This window comes from Pseudophryne corroboree, chromosome 9 (genome assembly GCF_028390025.1).
Source record: "Pseudophryne corroboree isolate aPseCor3 chromosome 9, aPseCor3.hap2, whole genome shotgun sequence".
Lineage (NCBI taxonomy): Eukaryota > Metazoa > Chordata > Amphibia > Anura > Myobatrachidae > Pseudophryne > Pseudophryne corroboree.
This window is the reverse complement of record NC_086452.1, coordinates 351,348,833-351,372,055: the sequence shown is the minus strand read 5'-3', so window position 1 is coordinate 351,372,055 and position 23,223 is coordinate 351,348,833. Positions and strand designations below refer to the sequence as shown.

General features: G+C 49.5%; 1 protein-coding gene across 2 annotated transcripts in view; it reads right to left on the bottom strand.

Annotated features, from left to right (window-relative positions):
• The window catches only part of PVALB (parvalbumin), a 408,212-nt gene that overhangs the window by 33,251 nt on the left and 351,738 nt on the right, over positions 1-23,223 (bottom strand). The window contains exon 7 of one of the 2 annotated variants that reach the window (XM_063940672.1): positions 7,935-7,994. The exons of the other annotated variant lie outside the window; for it this stretch is intronic. Coding sequence (XP_063796742.1) covers positions 7,935-7,994 — 60 coding nt within the window. The remainder of the gene's footprint in view (positions 1-7,934; positions 7,995-23,223) is intronic. 2 annotated transcript variants of the gene reach the window in all.

Here is a 23,223-nt window from a genome sequence, read left to right as displayed (position 1 = left end):
ATTGAACATGCCTGCAAGTATGTAGGTGTCAAGAATTTAGGTCAATTAAAAAACACATTTTGTTTTACTTTATGACCCTCCCAGAGCCCTGTCCACTAACGGTGATTGGCAAATCCAGAACTAATTTCTTACCTGCATGGAAAAAGACTCATTTTCATTTAAGATAAAAATTTTGTCATTCAGGTAGATCACCAGACCTCTATGTAGTCACTGGTATGCACCTTGTAGTTTTACAAATATGCCTAATTCATTTATTCTACTGTATGTTATTCCTTCCAAAAGATTTGTGAAACAATGCCACCCAGATATTCACCACTAAAGTTCTAAACACGATAACATTATTTATTCCCTGCTGACTGCTAGGAACCCTCTCCTGCAATGAAGGCGTTCAGCATGTTCCCCATAACCACAGAAGTCAGAATCAAGAAGTTGACTCTGGCTGGAGTCAAATATTTTTGAATAAAATTTTGGTAGGTTTTGATTACTTGTTAATAGTATTTGAAAAACACTATGGGTGTACTTTTGTAGCCACAGCTCCACAATTTTGGTGTCTAGCCCAACAAAAAGTTGTCTAAAAACATCAGATGTCAGTGTTTTATGTCATAAGATTACATGGGCATGTCACTGAATACCAAACCTTAAGAGGAAAAAATAAGATTTTACTCACCGGTAAATCTATTTCTCGTAGTCCATAGTGGATGCTGGGAACTCCGTAAGGACCATGGGGAATAGACGGGCTCCGCAGGAGACTGGGCACTCTATAAGAAAGATTTGGTACTATCTGGTGTGCATTGGCTCCTCCCTCTATGCCCCTCCTCCAGACCTCAGTTAGGATACTGTGCCCGGAAGAGCTGACACAATAAGGAAGGATTTTGAATCCCGGGTAAGACTCATACCAGCCACACCAATCACACCGTATAACTTGTGATACTATACCCAGTTAACAGTATGAAATATAACTGAGCCTCTCAACAGATGGCTCAACAATAACCCTTTAGTTAGGCAATAACTATATACAAGTATTGCAGACAATCCGCACTTGGGATGGGCGCCCAGCATCCACTACGGACTACGAGAAATAGATTTACCGGTGAGTAAAATCTTATTTTCTCTGACGTCCTAGTGGATGCTGGGAACTCCGTAAGGACCATGGGGATTATACCAAAGCTCCTAAACGGGCGGGAGAGTGCGGATGACTCTGCAGCACCGAATGAGAGAACTCAAGGTCCTCCTCAGCCAGGGTATCAAATTTGTAGAATTTAGCAAACGTGCTTGCCCCTGACCAAGTTGCAGCTCGGCAAAGTTGTAAAGCCGAGACCCCTCGGGCAGCTGCCCAAGATGAGCCCACCTTCCTCGTGGAATGGGCTTTCACTGATTTATGATGCGGCAATCCAGCCGCAGAATGCTCCAGCTGAATTGTGCTACAAATTCAGCGAGCAATAGTCTGCTTAGAAGCAGGAGCACCTATTTTGTTGGGTGCCTACAGGATAAGAAGCGAGTCAGTTTTCCTGACTCCAGCCGTCCTGGAAATATAATTTTTTAAGGCCCTGACTACGTCCAGTAACTTGGAATCTTCCAAGTCCCTAGTAGCCGCAGGCACTACAATAGGTTGGTTCAAGTGAAAAGCTGATACCACCTTAGGGAGAAACTGGGGACGAGTCCTCAATTCTGCCCTATCCATATGGAAAATCAGATAAGGGCTTTTACATGACAAAGCCGCCAATTCTGACACACGCCTGGCCGAAGCCAAGGCCAATAACATGACCACTTTCCACGTGAGATATTTCAGATCCACAGTTTTAAGTGGCTCAACCAATGTGATTTCAGGAAACTCAACACCACGTTGAGATCCCACGGTGCCACAGGAGGCACAAAAGGGGGCTGAATATGTAGCACTCCCTTTAAAAAAGTCTGAACTTCAGGCAGTGAAGCCAGTTCTTTCTGGAAGAAAATCGACAGAGCCGAAATCTGGACCTTAATGGAACCCAATTTTAGGCCCATAGTCACTCCCGACTGTAGGAAGTGCAGAAAACGACCCAGCTGAAATTCCTCTGTTGGGGCCTTCCTGGCCTCACACCACGCAACATATTTTCGCCAAATACGTTGATAATGGTTTGCGGTTACTTCTTTCCTGGCTTTTATCAGCGTAGGAATGACTTCCTCCGGAATGCCCTTTTGCTTTAGGATCCGGAATTCAACCGCCATGCCGTCCAACGCAGCCGCGGTAAGTCTTGGAACAGACAGGGCCCCTGCTGTAGCAGATCCTGTCTGAGCGGTAGAGGCCATGGGTCCTCTGATATTATTTCTGTAAGTTCTGGGTACCAAGCTCTTCTTGGCCCATCCGGAACCACGAGTATCGTTCTTCCTCCTCGTTTTCTTATTATTCTCATTACCTTTGGTATGAGAGGCAGAGGAGGGAATACATAAACCGACTGGTACACCCACGGTGTCACTAGAGCGTCCACAGCTATTGCCTGAGGGTCCCTTGACCTGGCGCAATATCTAGTTTTTTGTTTAGGCGGGACGCCATCATGTCCACCTGTGGCCTTTCCCAACGGTTTACCAACAGTTGGAAGACTTCTGGATGAAGTCCCCACTCTCCCGGGTGTCGGTCGTGTCTGCTGAGGAAGTCTGCTTCCCAGTTGTCCACTCCCGGAATGAACACTGCTGACAGTGCTAAGACGTGATTTTCCGCCCATCGGAGAATCCTTGTGGCTTCTGCCATCGCCATCCTGCTTCTTGTGCCGCCCTGTCGGTTTACATGGGCGACTGCCGTGATGTTGTCTGATTGGATCAGTACCGGCTGGTTTTGAAGCAGAGGCCTTGCCAGACTTAGGGCATTGTAAATGGCCCTCAGTTCCAGAATATTTATGTGTAGGGACGACTCCTGACTTGACCAAAGTCCTTGGAAGTTTCTTCCCTGTGTGACTGCCCCCCAGCCTCGAAGGCTGGCATCCGTGGTTACCAGGACCCAGTCCTGTATGCCGAATCTGCGGCCCTCTTGAAGATGAGCACTCTGCAGCCACCACAGTAGAGATACCCTGGTCCTTGGAGACAGGGTTATCAGCCGATGCATCTGAAGATGCGATCCCGACCACTTGTCAAGAGGTCCCACTAAAAGGTTCTTGTATGGAACCTGCCGAATGGAATTTTGCTTCGTAAGAAGCTACCATTTTTCACAGGACTCGTGTGCAGTGATGCACCGATACCTGTTTTGGTTTCAGGAGGTCTCTGACTAGAGATGACAGCTCCTTGGCTTTCTCCTGCAGAAGAAACACTTTTTTCTGTTCTGTGTCCAGAACCATCCCCAGGAACAGTAGGCGTGTGGTAGGAACCAGCTGTGACTTTGGAATGTATAGAATCCATCCGTGCTGTTGTAGCACTTCCCGAGATAGTGCTACTCCGACCAACAACTGCTCCTTGGACCTCGCCTTTATTAGGAGATCGTCCAAGTACGGGATAATTAAAACTCCCTTTTTTCGAAGGAGTATCATCATTTCTGCCATTACCTTGGCAAAGACCCTCGGTGCCGTGGACAGTCCAAACGGCAGTGTTTAGAATTGGTAATGGCAATCCTGTACCACAAATCTGAGGTACTCCTGGTGAGGATGGTAAATGGGGACATGTAGGTAAGCATCCTTGATGTCCAGGGATACCATGTAATCCCCCTCCTCCAGGCTTGCAATAACCGCCCTGAGCGATTCCATCTTGAACTTGAATTTTTTTATGTATGTGTTCAAGGATTTCAAATTTAAAATGGGTCTCACCGAACCGTCCGGTTTCGGTACCACAACCAGTGTGGAATAGTAACCCCGTCCTTGTTGAAGTAGGGGCACCTTGACTATCACCTGCTGGGAATACAGCTTGTGAATTGCCTCTAGCACAGCCTCCCTGCTTGAGGGAGTTGTCGGCAAGGCAGATTTGAGGAAACGGCGGGGGGGAGACGCCTCGAATTCCAGCTTGTACCCCTGAGACACTACTTGAAGGATCCAGGGATCCACCTGTGAGCGAGCCCACTGATCGCTGACATTTTTGAGGCGGCCCCCCACCGTACCTGGCTACGCCTGGGGAGCCCCCGCGTCATGCGGTGGACTCAGAGGAAGCGGGGGAAGAATTTTGATTCTGGGAACTGGCTGACTGGTGCAGCTTTTTCCCTCTTCCCTCGTCTCTGTGCCGAAAGGAAGCGCCTTTGACCCGCTTGCTTTTCTGAAGCCGAAAGGACTGTACCTGATAATACAGTGCTTTTCTTAGGCTGTGAGGAAACCTGAGGTAAAAAAATTTCATCCCAGCTGTTGCTGTGGATACGAGGTCCCAGAGACCATCCCCAAACAATTCCTCACCCTTATAAGGCTCTATGTGCCTTTTAAAGTCAGCATCACCTGTCCAGTGTCGGGTCTCTAATACCCTCCTGACAGAATGGACATTGCATTAATTCTGGATGCCAGCCGGCAAAATATCCCTCTGTGCATCCCTCATATATAAGACGACGTCTTATGTTCGCAAAATAGTATCCCTGTTTGAAAGGGTTACAGACCACGCTGCAGCAGCACTATCTGCAGGTCTCAGTCTAGTACCTGAGTGTGTAAATACAGACTTCAGGATAGCCTCCTGCTATTTATCAGCAGGTACCTTCAAAGTGGCCGTATCCTAAGACGGCAGTGCCACCTTTTTTGACAAACGTGTGAGCGCCTTATCCACCCTAGGGGATATCTCCCAGCGTAACTTATCCTCTGGCGGGAAAGGGTACGCCATCAGTAACTTTTTAGAAATTATCAGTTTCTTATCGTGGGAACCCACGCTTTTTCACACTTCATTCACTCATTTGATGGGGGAACAAAACACTGCCTGCTTTTTCTCCCCACACATAAAACCCTTTTTTTTAGTGGTACTTGGGTTAATGTCAGAAATGTGTAACACATTTTTTATTGCCGGGATCATGTAACGGATGTTCCTAGTGGATTGTGTATATGTCTCAACCTCGTCGACACTGGAGTCAGACTCCGTGTCTCGACATCTGTGGGAGCAGCGTTTTTAAGCCCCTGATGGCCTTTGAGACGCCTGGGCAGGCGCGGGCTGAGAAGCCGGCTGTCCCATAGCTGTTACGTCATCCAGCCTTTTATGTAAGGAGTTGACACTGTCGGTTAATACCTTCCACCTATCCATCCACTCTGGTGTCGGCCCACAGGGGGCGACATCCCATTTATCGGCATCTGCTCCGCCTCCACATAAGCCTCATCAAACATGTCGACACAGCCGTACCGACACACCGCACACACACAGGGAATGCTCTGACTGAGGACAGGACCCCACACAGCCCTTTGGGGAGACAGAGAGAGAGTATGCCAGCACACACCAGAGCGCTATATAATGTAGGGATAAACACTATCACTGAGTGAATTTTCCCCAATAGCTGCTTGTATAAACAATATTGCGTCTAAATTTAGTGCCCCCCCTCTCTTTTTAACCCTTTGAGCCTGAAAACTACAGGGGAGAGCCTGGGGAGCTGTCTTCCAGCTACACTGTGAAGAGAAAATGGTGCCAGTGTGCTGAGGGAGATGGCTCTGCCCCTTTTTCGGCGGACTTTTCTCCCGCTTTTTTCTGTATTCTGGCAGGGGTAATTACCACATATATAGCCTCTGGGGCTATATATTGTGGTTATTTTGCCAGCCAAGGTGTTTTTATTGCTGCTCAGGGCGCCCCCCCCCCAGCGCCCTGCACCCTCAGTGACCGGAGTGTGAAGTGTGTATGAGGAGCAATGGCGCACAGCTGCAGTGCTGTGCGCTACCTTGGTGAAGACTGAAGTCTTCTGCCGCCGATTTTCCGGACCATCTTCATGCTTCTGGCTCTGTAAGTGGGACGGCGGCGCGGCTCCGGGAACGAACACCAAGGACGGGTCCTGCGGTCGATCCCTCTGGAGCTAATGGTGTCCAGTAGCCTAAGAAGCCCAAGCTAGCTGCAAGCAGGTAGGTTCGCTTCTTCTCCCCTTAGTCCCTCGATGCAGTGAGCCTGTTGCCAGCAAGTCTCACTGTAAAATAAAAAACCTAATTTAAACTTTCTTTCTAGAAGCTCAGGAGAGCCCCTAGTGTGCAACCAGCTCGGGCCGGGCACAGAAATCTAACTGAGGTCTGGAGGAGGGGCATAGAGGGAGGAGCCAGTGCACACCAGATAGTACCAAATCTTTCTTATAGAGTGCCCAGTCTCCTGCGGAGCCCGTCTATTCCCCATGGTCCTTACGGAGTTCCCAGCATCCACTAGGACGTCAGAGAAATATAAATATCTGGATAAAAATGTAACTTGTCTAAATATTAATGTTACCCACAGTATACAATACAATGGAATGGGGTGCATTAGTGCTGTCCCTGTTTCCACCCAAACCATTCTGCTAGGGAGATCTAACCATTACAGTCTCTGGGCCAATCTCTCCTCTTAACACCCAGCCAGAACACTGACCTCTTCATTACAAAAAAAGTAGAAGGTTTTCTGTAGAACCTCTAAGTCTCTGGTTGTAGTCGGGTTAGGAGGTACAGATCAATATGACCAGCCCAATTAATTAATTATTTAATGATAAGTAGAGAACGTATATGGGGTACAGGTACATAACTGGTTCTTGCATGACTTATATAGAGGTACATCGTTGAAATCATTATTTTGAGATGTGTGGGCCACCTGAACGCAACCCAAGTGGTTTTTCCCTGTGTAAGATGCCCACTGGTAAAGACACAGAATAGTTGACCATAACACCCAAGTACAACATTTGTCAATGGGAGCATAAAGATAGGTGAGAGAAATCATTAGAGGGTTAAACTAGTTAAACCGTGCGTCTTCAACGGAAAGAGCTACTTTACAGTCCACTACACTTTTTCTTTATGACATATCCTACAATGCAGAGAAGTCAAGGGATCATTACAAAACCGAAAAACCAGAGGAGATCTGGTGTATTTCAGGATCACAAATACAGCACCATGCTGTATATTTTGGTGTCAGGAATAGGATTGGAAAAGGCTTGTGACTACATTTATTAAAACCTCTTTTGAAGTCATACTACCACAGCAGCAACCACACATGCTTCAGCCGGGTGTGATACTCGTTGATGGCGGTCAGGATGCCAGCAGTCACATGACAGACCAGGGCATCCCAACTGTTAGAATGTAGTGGCTAGGGCTAAGGACATAGGGGGTGGCGCCTAATGGCTAGGGACACGGGGTGGCGCCTATGGCTAACCCCCTCTGGTCTCTAAGCCTCACCCCAATACTTACATTTGAGCATCCAGAGCAGCGGGATGTTGACCGCAGGGAGTGATACTCAATGCCAGCGGTTGGGATGCAGGCAGTCACATGACTGACCGCGGCATCCCTACTGTTCCCCAATACTTACATTCAGGCTACCTTCGGTTGGGGTCCCGGCGCCAGGATTCCGAGTGGTATTGGGATTCTGGCGTCGGTCACCAGCATCCAGAGCGGCGAGATGCTGACAGCATCCCCTTTAGCCAGCCTAAATGTCTTCTTAATGTCAAGCGGCAAGACGACTGAAGACATCTTGAAGCCTAGTAAATATGTAAAAAATGTATAATCCTTCTGATGTTGTCTGTGAATTGTCGCCCAGGGACAAACACCACCTAGTCCCGATAGAATTTTTTTACATTTCTTAACATTTAAATTTGAATTAATCAGGGAAATGGGTCAGTGGATGATGTATCTAATTTGGGAATTAGCATGGTTTTTCTCAAGTGTCAGTATAAATGTTTTAGGAGGTGTTTGGGCATTATCATGATTGGCTTTCTACACTGTGCATTTGTTTAGTGTTTTCAGATAAAATCAAGCATTTTAGTACACAGTCACATCTTAAATTCTGACCCTGTATTGTTTGCCGACCATTTTCATGTCACTTTGCAAATCTGCCAATAAATTGTCTAATTACAAGGAAGAGAGACTTACCAATATCTCTGTCATCTCAAAAAACATTGCCTTCCCAGGAGAGTCGCACAGAAAGAGTTCCTAGAATCAGGCAATACAATGTGAGACAATTATATAAGAGTGGGCTGAAAGCTAATGCAGTAATAGTTTTGTTTTTAAGCTATCTGCTATTTAGCTATTTTGATATCATTTTGAAGACCAAAGAGGAGAAAAATAATCAGATACTCCCCATTTACTGCAGAGCTACAAGTCTCTGGCAGGTGGATACATGCTGAAACTTGTAGTTCCACAACAATTGAAGAGCCAACATGAATACATCAATTCAAACAGCTTATTTCCACCTTATCACGTAAACAGATCACTCACACCCAGCTGCAAGGTATTACGTCCTTGCTGCACAGCATATTATACAGCAGTCATGTAACACCTGTTTTCAAAAGGATGTACACACCTCAACGTACTGTATTCTAAGCACTTATGCAAAGGAATCGGTAACTATGAATTTATTGTGACATTTCTATAAGATATACAGATACAGTATGTCTGTCTGGAAACCCCAGTAAGGTGGATCTCTCTGGGTCCACCGTTAGCTGCATTTGTCCTAAACTGCTAAAATTTAACTTGTCCTGAATCTGCTGATAAATTGACTGGTCTCCTGAGTGTTAAGGATTAGCTGTCCTGCTCAGGAACCCAGCACTTGCTGCATTTGGGGATGATTTATTTTACATTTGTTGTTAGGAAGCCGGGTTCTCATATGCCTATAATTTGTCTAAATGTAAGCAAATGTACCATTAACACTGCTTTATGTGTACATCTATATTACATTACATTATATATATATATATATATATACACATACATACATACATACATACACATATATACCGTATATACTCGAGTATGAGCCGACTTTTTCAGCACTTTTTTTTGTGCTGAAAAAGCCACCTCGGCTTATACTCGAGTCATCGTTAGGAGGGACACGGAGGGCACAGCGTGCGGCTCTCCTGTGTCCCTCCTGCATCTCCGGCGGCAGCGGCGTGCGTGTGTTAAAGGAAGTGCACGAACCGGCACTTCCTTTAACACACGCCGCTGCCGCCGGAGACGTAGGAGGGACACAGGAGAGCCGCGCGCTGCGCTCTCAGTGTCCCTCCTTCAGAAGACAGCGCGGGAGCGACGGAGGGTAAGTATCCAGCACTGTGGGGCATATCTGGCACTCTGGGGCATATCTGGCACTGTGGGGCATATCTGGCACACCTGGCACTGTGGGGCATATCTGGCACACCTGGCACTGTGGGGCATATCTGGCACACCTGGCACTGTGGGGCACATCTGGCACTGTGGGGCACATCTGGCACTGTGGGGCACATCTGGCACTGTGGGGCACATCTGGCACTGTGGGGTATATCTGGCACATCTGGCACTGTGGGGCATATCTGGCACTGTGGGGCATATCTGTCAGATCTGGCACTGTGGGGCATATCTGGCACTGTGGGGCATATCTGGCACTGTGGGGCATAGAGCTGCATTTCCCACCCTAGGCATATACTCGAGTCAATAAGTTTTCCCAGGTTTTTGTGGTAAAACTAGGTGCCTTGGCTTATATTCGGTTCGACTTATACTCGAGTATATACGGTATATATATATATATATATATATATATATATATACACATACACACACACACACACACACACACACACACACACACACACTGTATATGATTACAAACACACACAGATACCATACCCTCCAACAGGGTATGGGGTTCACTAGGTCAACAGTGATAAGATCAACAGTGTCTAGGTCGACCCCAAAAGGTCAAGTGGTAGACACATGAACATGTCGACATGAGTTTTTAGGGTGTCAATTTGTAACTTTTAGTACATGGACCCCCAATAAGTGCACTTTGCTAACCATGCTTTGAGGAAGGCACCTCGCTCTGCCACTGCAGCACTTGAGCACTTGGCACAGGTTCCCGTTCCCAATCATAGTCCATGTGGATGGTAAAGTATGAAAAAAATGAAGAAGAAAAAAATGCGAAAAACTTATGTTGACCATATGCTGTGTCGACCACCGTCATCTCCACCATTAGACCATGTCAATCAACAGTGGTCGATCTGTTGACTGTTGACCTAAAGACTTTATACCCCCCAACACTGCCCCTTCTACCAGGTACAAAATGCTCTGCTATTAGGCTTCCTACTTAATATATGATTGCAGCATTCTGTATTAAAAAAAAACCTTCTCATCAATTTAAAAGTTCAACACAAGTTACTGCAATAGTAAATGAAGTTGAGTCATGTTGTAATGTCTGCAAACACATACGTATACACAAACACAGCTTCAACTGCATTATTTTTATTGTTCAGTGTACCACAGGGCGGCCAGAAGCATGGCTGGTAGGCAATACAATGTGTAGCTGCAATTCCATTGTTACCCTCTTTATAATGCCACCCTCAGTATACTGTATCACCCATTTTGTTATGCATTTTAAGCTAGTATTAGCAAAAGAGTGAGCGCCTTATTAGATTCAATTCTAGTGTTTTCTTATTTCTCTACATCATACATAACTAGTGTTCCCCCTAGAAATTGTACAGGGCAGGGCGCCGGACTACGGGGGCATATGTGTGTGCACGCATCTGAAACAGTGGCGTGGCCATGCAAAATAGGGGGCGTGGCCATGCAACGCCATTTAAGTGGGCAGTGCGGCCCACAGACGTTGCTACAGGGGGCGTGGGCGGCCGGTGACGTCACTGTTGGGGGCGTGCCCAGCACCTACGGAGGTGCTGGGCTTCCCCCAAGCTCTCTCCTACAGCGTGAATGGATGCAGTGCGCATGCACACGGCATCTTTACATGCTGGGAGTGCAGGAAGCGGGTGGCTGTTTTAGCAGGGCGCCGCAGAAAGGGCAGGGCGGATTTTGCCCTTAACAAAAAAAAAACATCCTAAAACAGCCTAGCGTGAACACTACATAACTGTTTCTCAATATCTCTCCTTTCCTGTGCTATACTGTGTAACCGTACCTTCTATGTACAGTACAGGCAGATATTTTGTTTTTGGTTGAACCAATATTCATGCAGCCTATTAATTCAGTAGATATCAATGACATCGCTATTCTAATTAACTAATTGTTCAACTGCATTTTCTTCGACACTGGTACAGCTCCCAAAATGGATGCAGGCCATAGATACACATTAAGAAGAACTAAACCCACAATGTGTGGCAGTTAATAAGTTATGGCAGAATACAGAATTCTACTTACCAGAGGTCCAGCGTGGTTTCCAATGGCTGCAGCAATGCAAAACTCTGGGCTTCTTTTGAACACACTTCAGTACTGTCAATATAGCCTTTTATTCTCGTGAAATCAGCGGGAGTGCACTGCAGAACATTGCAACTCGAAGTAAAATTCTGTAATGGCCCTTCAACACAGAAAATCCGGGTCCGACCCAGGATTTTGAACACGGTTTAAGCTCAGGTCAGACCCCGTTTGCACTATACCTTTGACCCGGGTTATTTCTGGTTTGCCACAGTTTACACTGAACCCGGGTCAGACCTGCAAAACCCATGGGTGTCATAAAAAATGGACTTCTGCAGGCTCACAAAGATACAGGGTGGGTGGGAAGCCCTCCAGGAAGGTCCAATTAATGGCTTTTGTGGTGACTGAGGTCAGATAACCCAGGTCAGACCGTTTACACTGCAACGTTACCCAGGTTTGTTCTCGTATCCAACCCTACCTGCTGCCCGGGTTAGATTCCCGGGTCACTCGTCCAGGTTATTATTTAGGGACCCTTTTACACTGAGCGGCGACAGGGTAATAACATGGCTTATTGTGGGGTATACGTAAGCATCAAAAAAGCTGAACTTTGCCTTTTTGGGGAGAATTTCTCTTTAATTTCTACATAGAAAAGTCTCATTTGATGTCTATTATTTAGAACCTGGTTACTATTACCATTGCATTAGCTTTGGCAACTACATACCTTAACTCTACCCTGTTTTGTATGCAGATTACTGACCTTTCCCTTCTAAACATAAACAAAATATAAAACTGATTTAAGCGAGAACTTAATTTAATATATCCTGATGCGATTAATGAGCACAGACTAGCACTTTCCAAGGGGTTGGGTATGCGTGACCGGTGGAATGCCGGCGGGGGGAGGGGCGAGCACAACAAGCTCCTTGTGGGCTCCCTACGCTACTACTTCTATTCCCACTCAACGGTCGGGATTCTCAGGGGGCGGGATGTAGGGGGAGGTGTTGTGACCAGCAGTCTCCTGAACGCCGGTCACATAACTACCTCCCATTTCCAAGCTCTGTGTGTCCTATTACACTTGAACTGTTGCTGTCTGTGTCATTCACCTTTCCAGCCAGATATCGTGAGAGACAGAAAATATAGGAATTTAATACCAACTGGTAATTCCTTTTCTCGCAATTCATAATGGATATTGGGGAATGTACTTGAGTACCGTGAGGTATAGATCGGGTCCACTGGAGCCTGGCACTTTAAGAAACCTTTAGTATGTGCTGGCTCCTCCCCTCTATGCCCCTCCTACCAGACTCAGTTTAGGAAAACTGTGCCCGAGGAGACAGACATACCATGAGAGAAGAAAACATATACACATACTATGTGCTTCATCGCACCCTACGGGCGCTCTTCACACCGTCGCAAGGGGCTACGCTCCCTTAACCCTTGCATGCCTTTCTGGGGTTCAATATTTGTATTATATGGAGTATTACCTGCATTCCTTGGTTAGTGGTTAAATATTGCACAATGAAAGGGCGTGCGATAGTGAAGGAGGCGCAGCCCCTTGCGACGGCGTGAACAGCACCTGCAGGGCACGATGTACAGAATGTAGCGGTAGCGGTGGGGACTGCGGATGGGGGAGGGTGTCTGTAGATGCTGCGGGTGGAGGGGGGCGGATGCGGGGGGGGGGAAGGGTCGGGAGGTGCAGAGCAGTGGGGGCTGCAGATGGGGGAGGGATCCAGAGGCACTGCAGGTGGGGGAGGGGCAGGGGTGCCACGGGTGGGGGAGGGGTAGGTGCGGGGATGTTGCGGATGGGTGAAGGGTTTGGGAGGTGCTGTGGGATGGGAAGGGGCGGGGGTGCCGAGGATGGGGTAGGGTGTCCGGAGGCGCCGTGGATGGGGGAGGGGCAGGTGTGGGCGGTGCGGCGGATGGGGAAGGGGGTCCGGAGGGGCTTCAGGTGGTGGAGGGGCCGGTGCGGGGGTGCCCTGGGTGGGGGAGGGGTGGGTGAGGGGGGGGGGGGTACCGCGGATGGAGGAGGGTGTCTGCAGATGCTGCGGGTGGAGGGGGGGGCAGGTGTGGGGGGAGACATATATGGGGGGTGGATGGTGGAGGAGATCTGGAGGTGCTGTGGGTGGTGGAGGGGCGGGGGAGTGGGAGCCGCGGGTGGTGTAGGGGGTCTGGAGGCACAGCGTGTGGGGGAGGGGTGGAGTGCCGCATGTGGTGGAGGGGAAGGTGCGGAGGTGTGGTGCATTGGGGAGGGGTCTGGAGGCGCTGCGGGTACTATACCTGCCAAAAAGGTAGTTGGAGGGTATGCAGTAACAGGGCCAGGACAGGGGTGACAGGGTCAGAACAGGGGTGACGGGGCCAGGACAGAAATGAAAGGGACAGGATAGAGGTGACAGGGCCAGGGTAGGGGCGGCAGGACCAGGACAGGGGTGACAGGGTCATGATAGGGTTGACAGGGCAAGCACAGAGGTGACAGGGCCAGGATAAGGGTGACAGGGCCAGGATAAGGGTGACAGGGCCAGGATAAGGGTGGCCAGGATAAGGGTGAAAGGGCAAGGCCAGGAATGACAGGGACATGACAGAACACAGGGCATGGGAGAGACTGGTATTAGGGACAAAACAGTGGTGACAGACAGATGTGTCTTACCGGAGTCACTGCTGCTGGCTGCTGCTGTTCCACTCCAACCTGTTGGGATCTGCTGCTGGTGGAGACTTGGCATGGCTGACTCTCTCAGGCTGGAGTCCTGCTACCTCTGCCCGTCCGCATCCCTCACCCCACTCCTCAGTCTGACACCGCGGACCTCGCGCGGCTGCCGGGCACTGTGGTAAAGGGAGACTGGGAGTGACTGGTTAGCCCCCAGGAGACGCTGTGGCTGGAGGGGGTCATAGCACGCACGCGGCGCGGACCTCGTGGCTGCCGGGCACTGTGGTAAGGGGAGACTGGGAGTGACTGGTTAGCCCCCACGAAATGCTACGGCTGGAGGGAGGAGGGGGTCGGAGCCTGCAAGCAGCGCAGACTTCTGCAGCGCTGCCCGCCGGCTAAAGTGTGTGAAGGAGCTGGGTGCACCTAACTGCGGGCGGTAGCGCTGCAGCTAGCAGTGGGGTTGCCGGGGCTGGAGATAACAGAGGCAGTACGGAACCTGCACAGCGGCAGGTGCCCCACAAAACTGCAGCTAAGAAGCGTGGAGTGTGCCAGAAAGTGACGCTCCTCCGCGCCAGAGAGCCCCTGCTGAGTATGCTGATGTGGGGGGTCAAGCACACAGTGAGCTGGTGCCCGTCTGTCTGTACGGCATACCCCCTCACACACCCCCATACCTCCCAACTGTCCCGATTTTCGCGGGACAGTACCATTTTTATGGGTCTGTCCCGCTGTCCCATCCGCAGGCCGCAGTGTCCAGCGGTGGGGGGGCAGTTGGGAAGCTCCTGTACTCGCTGTTTCTGCTTAGCAGAGCAGCGGTGAATAAACGCTGTGCGCATCCGCACAGCGTCTATTTAGTGGAGACAGAGGGAGAGGGGGCATCAGGGGGTACGGATTAAGGGGGGGGGGGGGTCCGGCAGCAGAGCCGGATTAAGGGGGCCCCGCGGCTGGAGTAGCTCTGTCCCAGCTCTGAAGCTCCCCCGTCCTGCCAGTAACAGCAGCAGCATTGTGCTACAGTCAGCACACGCTGCTGCGTGTTGGCAGGTCTGTGGTGTTGCAGGGAGGCAGCGGGGAAAAAAAACTAAATCCCGGAATTTACATAAGGGGCGTGGTCACGATTAGGCCATGCCCCCAACCCCGCAGCAGGCACAGCAATGAGAAAGGGGGGCCCTATCAAGTGCCCTGGGCCCCCGGACTCATAATTCGCCCCTGGGGGCATGCCAGCAGCTAACAGAGCTCTGGGCATGCCCCCTCACTGACGAAAACGGAGCGTGGCTTGCGATCGCGGGTCCTCCCGTGAGGCCACGCACCCTTCCGTTGGCAACGCCCCCTTTCCGCCGCGCGTGTGTCCCTCCTTCTGCCTGATGAAAGCTGGGAGGTATGCACCCCTGCCTGTGCCATGCCCATACCATCTGCTTCTGCTCCTAGTCTCCTATAGATTTGACCAGATCTGTGACTCATTTGACTAACTCAGTGATGTGACTCCGCCCAGCGTTAGCAAATGATGCACAAAGTCACAGATCAGTGGTGAGGCAACGAGCCAACACACAACCATAATAGAATAGGAGTGCTAACCGGAGCAGAGGATAGCAACACCAACCAAAACAAAGGATAGTAAAGCTAACCCAACCAGGAAAAGGGACCGCAATAGCGGACCAACCAGAACCACTTACGCCAGGTAAGCAGAATTCGAACCACTGAGGCGGGCACCCAATATCCACTACGGACTACGAGAAAAGGAATTACCGGTAGGTATTAAATTCCTATTTTCTCTAACGTCCTAGTGTATACTGGGGAATGTACTTTAGTAATGTGGTGAAGTCCCAAAGCTCCCAGAACGGGTGGGAGAGTGCCGAGACCCCTGCAAAACCGCTTGACCACACTGAAGGTCAGCCTTGGCCAAGGTGTCGAACCTATAGAACTTAACAAATGTGTTCAAACCAGACCAAGTAGCTGCTCGGCACAACTGTAAGGCCGAGACACCCTGGGCAACCACCCAGGAAGAACACACTGATCTCGTGGAGTGGGCGTGAATAGACTTCGGCAAAGGCAGAGCCGCCGAACTATAGGCTTGTTGAATGGTCAGCCTGAGCCAACGAGCAATGGACTGCTTAGAAGCCGGACGACCAATCTTGGAGGCATCATAAAGGACAAACAGCGAGTCAGATTTCCGATGACGAGCAGTCCTCTTGACATAAATCTTCAGAGTCCTTACCACATCCAAGGACTCTGGGGCAACTGAAGCATCAGCCAACAGCGGAACCACAATCTGTTGATTCACGTGAAAAGCGGACACCACTTTTGGCAAAAACTGAGGCCAGGTCCTGAGTTCCACCCTATCCTCATGAAATATCAAGTACGGGCTCTGACAGGATAAGGCCTCCAATTCAGAGACATGTCTTGCAGACGCCAACGCCAGCAACATGACAGTCTTCCAAGTGAGAAACTTCAATTCCACCCTTTGTAAGGGTTCAAACCAGTCCAACTGAAGAAAGGACAAAACCATATTGAAATCCCAGAGCCGTGGGAGGTACGAAGGGCGGTTGCATATGAAGAACTCCTTTCAGGAAAGTCTGTACTTCCGGCAACATTGCAAGTTGTTTCTGGAAGAAGATAGAGAGCGCCAAAACCTGTACTTTGACAGAGCCTAGGCCCATATCCACAACCGCTTGTAGGAATAGGAGAAAACGACCAAGTCGAAATTCCACGGGAGAAACCTTTCTACCTTCACACCAAGAAACATATTTTTTCCAGATACGGTGGTAATGTTTCAACGTAACCACTTTCCGGGCCTGTACCATATTGGAAATAACCCTTGTGGGAAGACCTTTTCTGGCTAGAATCTCCCTCTCAACTGCCAAGCCATTAACCGTAGCTGCTGTAAGTCTGGATAGACGAATGGTCCTTGCTGAAGAAGGTCCTTTAGAAGTGGCAGAGGCCAGGGTTCTTCCAGAGACATGGTCAGGAGGTCAGCATACCAGACCCGCCGGGGTCAATCCGGGGCAATTAGAATTGCCTGAATGCTTTCCCTTTTGAGTCTTTTTAGTACTCTTGGAGTGAGTGGGATTGGAGGAAACAGGTAAACAAACTGGTAAGTCCATGGCATCGTCAGCGCGTCCACTGCTACAGCCTGCGGACCCCTCGTTCTGGAACAGTAACGGCATAGCTTCTTGTTGAGATGAGAAGCCATCAGGTCTATCTGCGGACACCCCCACCCGTGAATCAATTGTTGAAACAGCTGATGATGACGGCCCCATTCCCCCGGATGGAGGTCGTGCCTGCTAAGGAAGTCCACCTCCCAGTTGTCCACTCCTGGAAGAGAATACGGCTGAGATGGCCCTTGCGTTGGCCTCCGCCCAGAGACTTCTCGCATTGCTCTGCTTCTTGTTCTTCCTTGTCGGTTTATGTACGCCACCGCAGTGGCTTTGTCCGACTGAACTTGGGATAGCTTGAACCTGGGGAAGAGAGGAAGCTTGTAGAAGGGCATTGTAAATCGCCCTGAGTTCCTGAAACTGGGACCCTTGCGTCAGAGCCCCCCAACCCCGGAGGCTGGCATCCGTTGTCAGTAGAATCCAAGACTGGGTACTGAAACTATGGCCTACCACCAGGTGAGGAATTTGTAGAAACCACAACAGGAAATCCGAGCTCTGGGTGATAGGGTTACACTCTGATGCATGTGCAGATAAGACCCCGACCACTTGTCCAGCAAATCCAGCTAAAACGGACGGGCATGAAATCTCCCATACTAGACTGCCTCGTATGAGGCCCCTATCTAGCCCAGCAGCAGAGGTGAATTGAGACCTAGCGGGGCCGGAGTACTGAGCGGACCATAGCCTAGATAGTCAAGGCCTTGTCCACTGGAAGAAACACCTTCTGAGACACTGTGTCCAGTATCATTCCCAGGAACTGAAGTCGTTAGGATGGTTCCAGGTGAGATTTCAGAAAATTCGGGATCCACCCATGATCCGTAAGCAGGCGAGTCATCAGGTCGATGCTTTGTAGCAGACGTTCCCTGGACATTGCTTTTATCAGGTCAAGTTTGCAGCATGCTGGATATGCTGCAGCAGCGTAATGATTTCCTTCTGAGGTAGGGAGTTAAATCCAATTATTATATTATCAGACCATTTGACCACTGCCCTTGAAATCCAACAAACTATAGTGGGACGCTGAGCTACACACGCAACCGTATATAATGCTTTGAGAGTGGTCTCAATCTTACGGTCAGCTGGGTCCTTTAGAGATATAGCCCCAGGTACCGGTAGAACCGGCTTACGGGACAGCCTGGATACAGAAATATCGACTGACTGGGGGTTTTCCCATAACTTCCTATCTGCAGCAGAGAAGGGAAAGGATGATAACAACCTGTGAGGAGTTTTTAATTTCTTATCAGGATTGACCCACGCCTCTTTGGCCCGGGAGTTTAATTACTTAGATATAGGAAAAGTGGCTAAGGATTTAGGTTTTACTTTAAAATAGGATTTTAATACCTACCGGTAAATCCTTTGCTCCTAGTCCGTAGAGCAGGCTTTTTCAACCAGTGTGCCGTGGCACACTAGTGTGCCGCGACCAGTTGCAAGGTGTGCCACGGAGCCAGAGCAGCTTCCTGTACCTTCAGAATGAACTGTTGGACCGGGCTCTTCTTAGAGGTTCAGTAGTGCTCTGGGCGTGACGTATGCCTTGAAGACGCGGCGGTGTGATATCATAGGTCACACCGCCGCGTCTCACCACCCAGTCATCTCACCTGCCTGCATACACATCTTCCATTTCCTGCCTGCATACACAGCTTTCCTTGCCCACCCACTTCCACACCTGCCCGACCACCCGCTGCTCGGTATTCGCAGCACTCCACTATGAACAACCCCCACCACTGAGGGACAGGGAGGAGGACAGCTGACCGGTAGGGGCTAATATTTGTTATTTTAGTTCTCCTGTGGGGAACAATAGAATTCATGTGGGGAGAATAAGGATTTATGGGAGGAACAATGTGAATAATTCGTGTGGGGAGCAATAGGATTTATGTGGGGAGCAATGTGATTGTTTTTTCTGTGTAGGCCAATGTACGTATGGATTTTTTTTTACTATGAGGGCCAATGTGTTTTTTTTTTTTTTTTTATTCCTGTGGGGAACTGATGGTGTGCCTTGGCAATTTTAAAATATTGTTCGGTGTGCCGCGAGTTAAAAAAGGTTGAAAATCACTGCCGTACAGGATGCTGGGGACTCCAAAAGGACCATGGGGTATAGACGGCATCCGCAGGAGACACGGGCACACTAAAAAGACTTTGACTGGGTGTGAACTGGCTCCTCCCTCTATGCCCTTCCCCCAGACCTCAGTTATAGGAACTGTGCCCAGGAGAGACGGACATTTCGAGGAAAGGATTTTTGTTAAACTAAGGGCGAAACAAACCAGCCCACACCATAACACACCGAACAACTGGATCAGCAGAAAACCAGATAACAGTATGAACTAACAACAGCAACAAGCTGAATACAACCGATACACAAACCTCGTGTAACCGAAAATAACCAGTATCAATACAACTGCAAGGAACTGTTCGCACTGGGATGGGCGCCCAGCATCCTCTACGGACTAGGAGAAAAGGATTTACCGGTAGGTATTAAAATCCTATTTTCTCTTACGTCCTAGAGGATGCTGGGGACTCCAAAAGGACCATGGGGTCTATATCAAAGCTCCAGACCGGGTGGGAGAGTGCGAACGACTCTGCAGCACCGATTGAGCAAACATAAGGTTCTCATCAGCCAGGGTATCAACTTTGTAGAACTTAGCAAAAGTGTTTGAACCCGACCATGTAGCTGCTTGGCAAAGTTAAAGTGCCGAGACCCCTCGGGCAGCCGCCCAAGATGCGCCCACCTTCCTGGTAGAATGGGCCTTTACTGACTTCGGCAATGGCAACCCAGCCGAAGAATGAGCGTGCTGAATCGTATTACAAATCCAGCGTGCAATAGTCTGTTTAGAAGCAGGATTTCCAATCTTGTTGGAAGCATACAGGACAAACAGAGCCTCTGTTTTCCTGTAAGAGCCGTTCTGGCGACATAAATTTTCAAAGCTCTTACAACATCAAGAGATTTTGGGACTGCCACCGCACCCGTAGCCACCGGTACCACAATAGGCTGATTTATGTAAAACAAAGAAACCACCTTCGGCAGGAATTGCTGACGAGTCCTCAATTCCGCTCTATCCACATGAAAAATCAAATATGGACTCTTGTGAGACACACACTTTCTCCAAATACGGTGATAATGTTTTGCCGTAACCTCCTTCCTAGCTTTAAGGAGAGTGGGGATGACCTCCCCGGGAATACCTTTCCGAGCTAGGATTTGGCATTCAACTTCCACGCCGTCAAACGCAGCCGCTGTAAGTCTGGAAACACGCAGGGCCCCTGCAGTAACAGGTCCTCTCTTAGAGGAAGCGGCCAAGGATCTTCTACAAGTAATTCCTGAAGATCCGGATACCAGGCCCTCCGTGGCCAATCTGGAACGACGAGTATTGCCTGAACCCTTGTTCGTCTTACGATCCTCAACACCGTTGGAATTTGAGGAAGCGGAGGGAACACATACACCGACTGAAACACCCACGGAGTTACCAGGGCGCCCACTGCACTGGCTTGGGGGTCCCTTGACCTGGAACAATACCTCGGAAGCTTGTTGTTGAGGCGAGACGCCATCATGTCTATCAGAGGAATTCCCCAACGCCTTGTCACTTCTGCAAACACCTCTTGATGAAGAGCTCATTCTCCTGGATGGAGATCGTGTCTGCTGAGGAAGTCTGCTTCCCAGTTGTCCACGCCCGGGAGGAAGACTGCTGACAGAGCGCTCACGTGCTGTTCCACCCAGCGAAGAATTCTTGTGGCCTCCGCCATTGCCGCCCTGCTCCTTGTTCCGCCTTGGCGGTTTACGTACGCCACCGCAGTTATGTTGTCCGACTGAATCAGGACAGGGAGACCCTGAAGAAGGTTCTTCGCTTGCAGGAGGCCGTTGTAAATGGCTCTTAACTCGAGAACATTTATGTGGAGACAAGATTCCTGGCTTGACCACTTTCCCTGGAAACTTCCTCCTTGCGTGACTGCGCCCCAGCCTCGGAGACTTGCATCTGTGGTCAGCAGGACCCAGTTCTGGATTCCGAATCGGCGTCCCTCTAGAAGGTGAGAACCTTGCAGCCACCACAGGAGAGAAATCCTGGCTCTGGAAGATAGACTTATTTTCCGGTGCATGTGCAGGTGAGACCCGGACCATTTGTTCAGCAGATCCCACTGAAACACCCGGGCATGAAATCTGCCAAACGGAATGGCTTCGTAAGCCGCAACCATCTTCCCTAGCACTCGAGTGCATTGAGGAATCGACACACTTGTCGGCCTCAGAAGCTCCCTGACCATGGTCTGGATTTCCAGAGCTTTGTCCTCCGGAAGAAACACTCTCTGTAGCTCCGTGTCTAGGATCATGCCCAGGAAGGTCAGCCGAGTGGACGGGATCAACTGAAACTTTGGCAAATTTAGAATCCAACCGTGATGTCGCAGAACCGACAGGGAGAGATCCACACTTCTTAACAACTGGTCTTTGGACCTCGTCTTTATCAGGAGATCGTCCAAGTACGGGATAATTGTGACCCCTTGCTTGCGAAGGAGAACCATAATTTCAGCCATAACCTTGGTGAAAACCCTCGGGGCCGTGGAAAGCCCTAACGGCAACGCCTGAAATTGGTAATGACAATCCTGCACCGCAAACCTCAGGAAAGCCTGATGAGGAGGGTATATCGGGACGTGTAAGTAGGCATCCTTTATGTCGACTGACGCCATAAAATCCCCCCTTCGAGGCTGGAGATCACAGCTCGAAGAGACTCCATCTTGAACTTGAAAATTTTCAAGTATGGGTTGAGGGATTTCAGGTTCAGAATCGGTCTGACCGAGCTGTCCAGCTTCGGTACAACAAAGAGGCTCGAACAGAACCCTTCCCCCCGTTGGGACGGGGGAACCGGCACAACGACCCTCTGTTGACACAGCTTTTGTATCGCAGCATTTACCACTTCTCTTTCTGGAAGAGAAACTGGCAAGGCCGACATGAAAAAGCGGCGGGGTGGGCATCTCCTGAAACTTTAGCTTGTACCCCTGGGACACTATGTCTAAGACCCAAGGATCCAGGGCCAATTGAAACCAGACCTGACTGAAGAATTGGAGACGGCCCCCCACCGGTACGGACTCCCGCAGGGGAGCCCCAGCGTCATGCGGTGGATTTGGTAGAGGCGGGGGAGGACTTTTGGTCCTGGGAGCCTGCCTTCCTCTACCCTTTGAAGCGAGGAAGGACGAGCCCTTTCCTTTTTTGTATTTATTAGGCCGAAAGGACTGCATCTGATGATGGGGTGCCTTTTTCTGTTGTGTGGGAACATAAGGAAGAAAAGATGGCTTACCCGTAGTAGCGGTAGACACCAGGTCAGCAAGGCCGTCACCAAATAAGACACCACCTTTAAAGGGGAGAGCTTCCATATTTTTCTTGGAGTCGGCATCAGCATTCCATTGATGAATACACAGCGCCCTCCTGGCCGAGACCGCCATGGCATTAGCTCTTGATTCGAAGAGGCCAACATCCCTCGCCACATCCTTTAGGTAATCTGCAGCGTCCTTGATATAACCAAGAGTCAAAAGAATGTTATCCTTATCAAGGGTATCCATATCAGAAGCTAAAAATTATCAGCCCACTTAGCAATAGCACTACTCACCCATACCGACGCCACAACAGGTCTGAGAAATGCACCAGTATTAATGAAAAATGGCCTTCAACGTCGTCTCCAGTTTGTGATCCGCCGGATCCTTGAGAGCAGCCGTGTCAGGAGACGGAAGCGCCACCTTCTTGGACAATCGGGATAGAGCCTTGTCCACATTGGGAGACCCCTACTCACATTTTTCCCTGTCATCAGAGGGGAAAGGATATGCCATCAAAATTCTCTTGGGAATCTGCCACCTTTTGTCAGGCGACTCCCAAGCCTTTTCACAAAGCGCATTCATTTCATGAGAGGGGGGAAACTTCACCTCAGGCCTTTTCCCTTTAAATAAGCAAATCCTTGTGTCTGGAACAGCAGGTTACTCAGAGATATGTAAAAATAAGATTTTACTTACCGGTAAATCTATTTCTCGTAGTCCGTAGTGGATGCTGGGGACTCCGTAAGGACCATGGGGAATAGACGGGCTCCGCAGGAGACTGGGCACTCTAAAGAAAGATTTAGTACTATCTGGTGTGCACTGGCTCCTCCCTCTATGCCCCTCCTCCAGACCTCAGTTAAGGAAACTGTGCCCGGAAGAGCAGACATAAGGAAAGGATTTTGGAATCCCGGGTAAGACTCATACCAGCCACACCAATCACACCGTATAACTTGTGATACACTTATCCAGTCAACAGTATGAACAACAGGGCATCAAC